The 9,645-nt window shown below is 34.2% G+C and overlaps 1 protein-coding gene across 1 annotated transcript in view; it reads right to left on the bottom strand.

Moving 5' to 3' along the window:
• Window positions 1–2,446: 2,446 nt before the first annotated feature.
• The window catches only part of TMEM170B (transmembrane protein 170B), a 40,635-nt gene continuing 33,436 nt past the window's right edge, over window positions 2,447–9,645 (bottom strand). The window contains exon 3 of the mRNA XM_060023641.1: window positions 2,447–7,658. Coding sequence (XP_059879624.1) covers window positions 7,528–7,658 — 131 coding nt within the window. The 3' untranslated portion in view covers window positions 2,447–7,527. The remainder of the gene's footprint in view (window positions 7,659–9,645) is intronic.

Genomic DNA, 9,645 nt, shown 5'->3' with positions numbered 1-9,645 from the left:
TGTTAATTGTGCATCTTTTCTTTAAAGCAGTGAATTGGAATCTAGATCTTGTCTTTGCAGACCAACTTTCTATAATCAAAAATAACTTGCATATATTTATTGCTGCCCTTTGAAGAAAATGAGTGGTGAAAAATAATTTAAAATAAAGAGCAACATTTCTATGCTTACTACAATTAAAATAATTAAAATTCACTGCAAAGTCTGTGTTATCCAGGAAATTATGCTATATACACAATGAGATTTGTACATGAATTGGAAATAAAAAATTGCTTATATAAAATTAAAAATCAATAGTATACAATATTTACAGCTTGTTAGGTATTATAAATAAACATACTTTTTAAATAACCCTTCAAAATTAAACTGTATTATGTAAACATGCAGTACACATACTCATACAGTGTGGTTTATAGTCTTAACAGAAGGGGGAAAACTGTGTTCACATAATGTAGGATACTTCATCACATACGCCTTTGTTTTTATGCGTTACCCCTCCAAGGCTGCTTCTTCCTGTCTTTAAGCTTCACAGTACGTTAAGTATTTCTATAGTAAAAAAAACCAAAAAAATCCCTGATGGTAAACATATTCCTAAAAGTTACATGAAGTGTCTGCCCTTGTACTACAATATAAAGCTCAGACTGTTCACGCTAGACTCTCTAATTTACAACAAAACCGAATTTTAAAATTCCACGTTTAATTGTCTTGACATTTTCTCTCATTTCAAACTTACTTGGAAAAAGAAAAAAAGACAAATACCACATCATGAAAATGTAATGAAAGCAGTTGTCATCTGTCATAGTCAATGGTGAAATAACTGATTTTTACTAAACCGCAAGGACCTAATTCAATTACACTGTTCCTCACCTCTGAATCCCCAGCAATAGGTGTACCAATCCTGAATCTTACTAAATTCACTTTGCGAAAGTATCTTAACTTCCAAGGCACTAAGGCATCATTTAGCTTTTAAAAACTGCACTGTGGTTTACTAAATGATTCATCAGTGGTCTGAGAGTTAACACAATTTGAAAGTGAGTTTTTAATACCTAGCAGGTAAACTATATTTTTGCTGTGTGAATAAAAACATTTTCATTGATTAAGGTAAAGTTGATCCCCTCATTCTAGAATGACTAGAATTGAGAGTTAATACTTTACAGTAGGATCCTATGAATTTTACCTAGTTATATGACTGAAATGAAAAATACTGTGGAATTTTATATTGGTAGAGCTCGTGTGTGTGCATGTGTTTGAGAGACGTACAGAACTTTTAAAATTCCTCCATCGTAAATGCATCCGATATCACAAATACCAAGAAAGTGTCAACAATTAGACTATCAACTCATCCAGTATTAAAGTAAATCATTTTTGATTACTTTTCAAACAAGTGCCTCTATTTTGCCTTCTATGGAGAAAACTTTAAAATGTTCCTTCCCAAAGATACTCAGTGATGATGTATAAATACTTTAATTTAAAAACAAAGGAAACTTTTCACCACCAATAGTACTGTCAAGTTATCATTCATTTATACAGGGCTATAAAAAAATGATGCTTTTTAGAAATTATCAATATGTAATATGTTTAGGAGAGAAAGTGTTATAGTTATGGTGATTATGCATTATAGTTCCTCTTCCTATATATTTTTGTAACACTGCTTTCCAGTTTCAGTTACATACGTAAATACAGTTCCCAAATGGGGACAGTCATGTCACCACTGAGGGGAGGTATATACGGGCACAGGATATAATTTAAAAAAACATGCAGGAGGTCCACGCTCTCTTGACTTGCTTATAGTATTTAATTTTCAGCAAGATTATAGCTGCATAACCATAAGGTGTTAAGAACATTCTCTTCTAAACCAGCACTTTTGAGTCTATCAACAAACTGTACATATGTTTAAACTTTACCATATGACATCTGTATGGAAGGGGGAGGAATATTTTTAAGAAACTGCTAAATTAGTTCTCAAAATCAGGAAAGGGTTATTACATAAGTTCAACATATGTGCAATGAATGTAAAGAATGTGAAAATGAGTCCCCTAAGCTCAGGGTAGATGGCTACAGTTCACAGCTTAGTGCTCTCAGAAATTTGGGTGTTTCCACTAATGTAATAGTGTATTAACTGGTATATCTCCACATTTACTGAAAATACTTTATATATTAAGCATTACTTCCTCTAAACAAATTCATAGATATATTTTTAGATAACAACTTCAGCAACCTCCTCAAAAACACTGCATTGCCTACACTGAACAGACATCCTTAAGTTAGTAGGCAAACCTACCACCACACGCACGAAAATGTAGTACGATTTCAAAATGCTTTGTGGTAAGTTTAGTCTCACATATAAAAAAACACTGCATTTTGCAAACATGCACTAAATGTACTCATACAGTGTAGTTTATAGTCTTAACAGAGGGGGAAACTGTGTTCAGTTTTTTGTTCAGTGTTCACATAACGCAGGGTGCCTCATCAAGTGTGTCTGTGTTTTTGTGTGTAACCCTCCGACATTTCTTCCTGTCTTTAAACTTCCCTCTGCTATAAATGCTACCACATGTTAGAAAAAGTTAATCAGTTTTTAATCAAATAATGTCCTTTTTATGCTGTAGAGTCTTCCTCCACGATGTTATAAAAAGGACAGGAAGATAAGGGAAATTACTAGTCAACTTTAACCACTGAGATTCTCACCCGATTATTAAAAGAAACAACCGTTTACCCAGTTACCCAAGTGTTGCCAAACTTCTCTGCAATCTAGGTCACTAGAATTTCTTCAGTAACTTTCCACATTCTTCCATCTTAAAAACAAATGGCAACTCTTTGAAGAGTTCTGATTAAGACTTTCTGGGAGAAACATTTGTAATAGTGAGAGTGAAGTAGCTTGAGAACATTTCAGAAAGTCCTTTTAACATCTTGTTACTTCTTGAATTATAAAATGGACATAAATTAAAAATAAAAGTATTTCCTTTTAAGTTAAAAACAAACAAACAACAAGTAGGGCTTAAGCACTTTTGGTCCATGGAAGGAGGGACGTGGCAGACACTGCAGCCCAGTTCTGTTCTCACCCGGCACGGTGAAGCCACAGGCTGGGGCGGTGGGAGGTACACAGAGAGAGGGGACACCCCTCCACCCCGAAAGCAAGGAGAGTAGGTTGCGTGTAGTGGAGATTCAATGAATATTGGCTGAGTAAATCCAAAAGAAGCAAGCAGGATAAGGTAAGGGCTAAATCCCGGCTACTTCTCCCTTTCCCTGTTTTAACTGGTAATAAACACAGCCTGGTGTTGAATCCGGCTTGCCTGCCATTTCCATTGCCACCAATTCCCAAAAGTGCTCTTAGAAAACTATCTGCTGATTTAAAAACTAAAGAGGTGGAGAGGAGAAGCAACATTATAAGAGAAATTTTTGAGTTTCCATCTTAAAATACATGTAGGGAAAATGTAGAAATGGAAGAAAACAGTTGAATCTTACAAAACAATATATTCAATTGGTATTGCAAAGTGTATTTTAAAAAAAATTATAATGACTATTGATCATTTACTGTTAAATACTGAGTCGTCTCTTAGTATCCATAGTGGATTGATTCCAGCACCCGCATGGATACCAAAATTTGAGGATGCTTATAGAAAATGGCCATTATAGAAAATGGTGTAGTATTTGCATATAACCTATGCATATTCTCCCATATACTTTAAACCATCTACTGGTTACTTATAATACCTTATACAATGTAAATGCTATGTAAATGGTGTAAATAGAGTGTAAATGCTATATGAATAGTTGCCTGTGTGGGGCAAATTTATGTTTTGCTTTTGGAACTTTCTGGAAATTTTTTCTGAATATTTCAATCCAAGGTTGGTTGAATCCCTGAATGCGGAACCGCAGATATGGAGAGCTGACTGTACTGTTTCGCCATCATAAACAAAAAGTCAACAAGTGGGAGGGCCTGGATTCAGATCTATGTCACGGTATTCCATTTGGTTAATAAACTGAGAAAAATCAGAATTGGGGGAAAAGACAGGACGTAAGCTCTCAGCTAGAAGCAAGATATTCTCCCAACTGTTTTAGGATTTAAATCATCTTGGTAGTTCCTGGGGACTCAAGGGTGGGAACCCCATCTTGGTCATCCTTGTACTTACTACAGAAAATACCAGGTTCAGCACTTTGTACATAGTAGATCCACCAAAAATGTTTACACAACTGAATTCGCTAGCGTGTAACTGCCAGCTTGGGCACACTGACATGGCAGCCCCACTCTCCTCATCTTAATTAGAGGTTCTCTAAAGACGTTTTCCAAGAACATTTTAAAAACTATTCCTGTTCCTTACATCACAAATATATGATACACAGGGCAGCTCATTTCTTTATTTCTCACTTAAAGTACAAACAAAACCCTCACATTTTGGGGGGGCAGTAGAAATGTATGCTGCAAATACTAAGAAAGTACATTGGGTTACAAACTATAACACTGTTCAGTAAACACTAAGATCTAAAGTAAGAATAATTAACCTGCAAACACTGAATATGGCCACCATTTAGGACTCTCCTTATGTTAACTCCCTGTGTTAACTAATTAACAATTAGTTTGGGCATATAGGACTCTCTTCTCTGAGGAACTGATTTCACTGTCAGCAATATTTTATTAAGCATTTTTAAAAATAATGAAGTGTAAACTGCAGAGGATTCTCCCCTTCCCTCCTGCATTTTTCACAAAGAAAATTTACTGCTAAGTCACATGTAAATTTTAAGAAGATTTAACCCAAATACATCAATAAGGGCTTTTGTCACATCACAAACAAGGATCTCTACCACTATTAAACCAAGAAAACTTTCCCCAAATTAAAAAATCTCAAAGTTCCTTAAACCTATTTAAAAGATCACTCAACTGAGCAAATGTATCAAATTCTCCACGATAATGTCCAAGTGTTCATTGAACAAAAGCTTTCCAATTAGACTGTATTCATATATAGCAGCTTTATATATATATGTGTATATAATGATATATGTGTATGTAGATATATATCATTAAATGTTACTTGTCTCTATAAGAAAACCAATAACATTTTAAAAATCTCATCACAGAAACAGCTATTAAGACATTTCATCAATTCACACTATCAACTGCATTTCAAAACATCGAAATAGTAACAGTTGCACAAAATCCCAATGGAAGCAACTAAAAACAACAAAGAAACCAAAAATTCCCCCAAAAGTTAAAAGCACACACACACACACACACACACACACACACACACACACACACACACACACACACACTCTCCTCATAACGTAAAGCAACTTGATAATGAGATAACTGCAGGACACTCTACAAACTGATCCACCTTCTCATACTTCATTCTAGAGCAGAAACAGGAGTTTCATTCTCTTTGGTCCATGCAGCCATACACTTAATGTGTCCAAGTTATTTTCTGGCTAATTTCAGATTCTGAACCATGTGTTCCATGTTACCTTACCATGGTAACTTTCTGAAACATAAAATAACCATGTGTTAAAATAAATATTCATTTCTGTAGATCTCAAACCATTTCAACATGTTACTGGTAATTCCTCCCAAAGAATATGAACACTTTAAATTATTGACCAAAGAATTTAAAGAATTTAAAGAATAACCAAAGTAAAGGAAGAACACAATTTAAGTCTAACAGAAAAGGAAAAATCAAATTGACTTGGAAGATTTAGGCCTAAATTTAATTTAGGAAAATGTCAGGAATATAAAGAACACATGAAAACAATTTCAGGCTTGAACATAATAAAAAGAATCAATTTTAAGATTTACTTTAAAGATCTCTAAGAATGCATACTTGCTTCTTGGGTTTTTAAAAACAAATTTCCAAGCCACAGTGTTATTAAACTCCCGCACCGCCCCAAACTGGCTTCCGTACTGGTAAAATACCCCCAGTTCCTCATCGGTGAGTTGCTGATACTACTCAGCTTTTTGGTGGAGAAACGGTGCCGTGGGTAACAAAGGTCTTATATTTGCATGGAACCTAATAGAAACGTACGTTTTTCCAAGTTAGGTTATAAAACAGTGAGGCTAGAGTATCAGATTATTGTTTGGATTGTCCTTAACTTACATCTTCTGCAGTTGGCTCTTCCTTTGAGTTACCATATATATAATTGTACCTGGTATTAAAAAAATCTCAGTAGGAGACAAATTCCACCAGGTTCTGTGTTGCCCTTACTTCTTGTACTCTTAAATACAATTACATATTGCCAAAACCTCTTAAAACCTCTAAGGATTTTTTCATTCTAATAAATGTCATCACAGATTCTAGTAAACTTAAATAACAGCATAAAACAAGAGCTGAACAACTGAAATGAATAACTCAAGTATGCATTCAATACTGTGTTGATATGCTGAGATTTGTTGCCAAATTTTATAATTATTTACTATATTCCCCAATTTTTACTCAGAGAAATTATGATGCTACCACATACCCAAAGTAAGATAGCTTATTACTCTTCCTATATGTTTCTTATCTACAAATGAGGCTTCTTGTTTTCATAGCCTAATTTAGGCCACTCTTTAAATACAGTTAATACTCTAGAATGAAAGACTGCTTATGTTTTGTCAAAAATCAAGGTATATGCAACAAGTGATATAATCCCACTGAGATACTAGTTGTAAAGATGTTTCCTCCATGAGCTACATGGCAAAAACTTTCTTTAGAAGGGTCAAGAATGCAACGTGCATTTCAGATTTCTTACAAAATTTATAAGAAAATTTTCAAATTATACTTTTGTGACACACAAGCTACAATCAATGTGTATGACCCATAAAGTTTTTAAATTCATATCAATAGAATGTTTATGTATGAGGGAAACTATTAGAAGAGTGTTACTTAAGTGAGTGAAAAGGATGCACCCTATAGATCTACTTTGAGTCCTTAAAAGAGTTCAGCAGTTTTCCATTAAGTATTATTTTTCACGTAAGTAACAATAATGCCTAATTTATATGAAAGCCCTAAATCCCAGAAACGTTCAACATTAAAAATCAAATAATTTGTCTCCTATTAAATGATTCGGTATGCAGCACTCATACGGGATTTAGCATTACAAAACAAAACTCTCACTACACCACCTGAATTCATGTCAGATATGTTCACAGCACTCATCTACATCTACACTTGCAAATTTCACATGATCAATGTTAAAAAAAAAGAAAAGAGTTTGGCACATATGTCAATTCTTCAAAACGTCCCTGTAACTTAACACAACACTGTTAAGAACGATGATTCAACGCCAGTGTTAACCTGATTGGCAGCTAAACAAGGTGCTTTTTCTTGTAGCTTCACGTAGTGTCATGCGCCTTGCCTGGGACGGAGGCACGTAAGGTGCGGTGCGGTAGTGCAATCACTTGAACACCAGAGGGCAATCTTCCCACACAGCTCAAGGCCTTATGTTTTGACCTGCTCCTTCCACATTCTTGTACAATTTCATTCCCTTGTTAACAATGCCATTTTCAGAGAATCTGTACATCTGCTTCCTTATGTGAAGTAAGACATGCCCACAGAAACCTCAGAGTGTGGCGAGAATCCTTGAAAAGGAGATGATTAATGTCAGTACGGTCTGTCCAACACCCCACACCAGTGCTTCCAAGGGGGCCATGTTCTTCCCGGCCACTCTGTAAATGCCGGCGACTGCTGCACCTAGACGAGAAAGAGGGAGAGACAAATAACACCTTCATTCATTCTGAGACACGCTACATGGCTGTAACTTAAAATCTCTTTTCATCTGAGCCAAACAGTAAATCATCAGTCATTCTCATTTTATAATTTTCTATGAAAGAGTTCCCGTGTGATTGGTAGAAGTTACTCTACCATACCGCATTTACCCACAAAATTGAATAACAGACTTTTCTATTCAACTGCAAAATATGTATTTATGGTATATGCTGCTTACTTGACATAAAATATGTTCATAAAAAACGAGTAATTCATTATTGTAATCTCTCAGCTGGGTGTTAAATCGGCCAGACCTCATCGGCACATTCATAAACATATGACACAATATATTGGTAATTATAAATAATAATACAGAAAACTATACAATTTAATATAATTTCTAAATTATTCAAGAAAAAAGTTAATATTAAAGGAATTTTAATTTATTTCAGTAAAATGAATGAATTCTTAAATGTCCCATAAAATATCAGAATTGTGACTAATGTGCTTCACAATCTACCATATAAAATGGTTTCAGTGTTTTAATAAAGCATACAACTGTAAAGTTATTTGGAGATGAGTATCTTGACATCTAATAAAAGTGGAGTATGAACCTGACATCCATCTGTTCTAGGAGAAATTTTTAGATAACGTGCATTTCTGAGAATGAGAGAATCTCAGGAGCTTCAGAGCCCCGAGGCTCGGTTCATCTGATTGCTATAGTATGTATAATGATGTGGTATCTATGAGGCTGATTTTAAAAGTACATTCAGAAATCATAAAAGGAAACATTTAAACTATGGTTATGCCATCTCACAGGTTGAGATGGCCTTACAACTCTTCTCTAGAAAAAACTGTCTATGTATCCTAGAATGATCAAACAAAAAGAACAGAAATAAATTATTTGAAGACACTGAATTATAATTATTTGAGATAGAAATTCTACTCATAAAAATTAGCTAAGAATTAACTCCAGAGTTCACTTAAATTCAAAATATTATATTCCTCCATAGAAGATTTAAATAGGAAAAGCAAATTATTAATTTAAGCCAAGGGCTTTCATAGACATATTTTAAAGAAGGAATTAAAATATACAGTATATTTACAGCATACTGTGTATCTTGACAGGAACTTTATCATCTTAAATATGATACCACTCCTGAGTATTATTACTTAATTTAAAGATGAAAAAAACAGAGGTTCAGAGAGTTTCATTTACTAGCCCAAGGAAATATAGTAAGTACAGAGCTGGAATTTCAATCCTGGTTAGTCTGGCTATAAATTTCCAAATTATTCTATTATTTCACATTTACACCTAGTGAAAAAGAGAATAAGGAATTAATAAAATAATAAAGTAACTGATAATCATCTCAATACTAAATAAAACTCCTAGTAGCACCAACGTTTACTTAATCAATTAATAAACTTCACTAGTATAATCATATCCTCAAATTTTAGAACTGGATAACATTCTGAAAATATTTTAAAGATCTTAGCCTTCTTTGGTATCAGAAATTATGTTAAAATAAACCTGAGAAATACTGTCTTTACTTTGGGTTCACCCTAGATTTCCATGACAAACTTAATTTTAAAAACTACAATTTGGCCTCCATTTCTCCAGCATTAAATTTTCAAAAATGATCCAAAAGGTGAAAAACATAGCAATTACTAGCTCAGGCTGCCTGGGAAGTGCCAGTTTGTTAATTCAAACATCTCATGCTTATATAAAGTTAAGAGCATGGATTTTGGAGCTAGACTTGTGGGTTAAAATCCAAGCTCCACTAATTAGTAGCTGTGTTACACTGAGCAATCACTTAACCTCCCTGTGCCTTATTTCTTCAACTGTAAAATGGGTGGGTTTGAAGATAATACTTGGAAAGTGCTTAAAATAGTGTCTGGTCCCAGTATGTACTCCAAATTTTGGTTAGTAGTTGTTGCAGTAGTAAATGATAAAGGAATTTCCAATCAGTGA

This window comes from Delphinus delphis, chromosome 10, assembly GCF_949987515.2.
Source record: "Delphinus delphis chromosome 10, mDelDel1.2, whole genome shotgun sequence".
In the NCBI taxonomy this organism is placed as follows: domain Eukaryota; kingdom Metazoa; phylum Chordata; class Mammalia; order Artiodactyla; family Delphinidae; genus Delphinus; species Delphinus delphis.
This window is presented reverse-complemented; position numbering and strand designations above follow the sequence as displayed.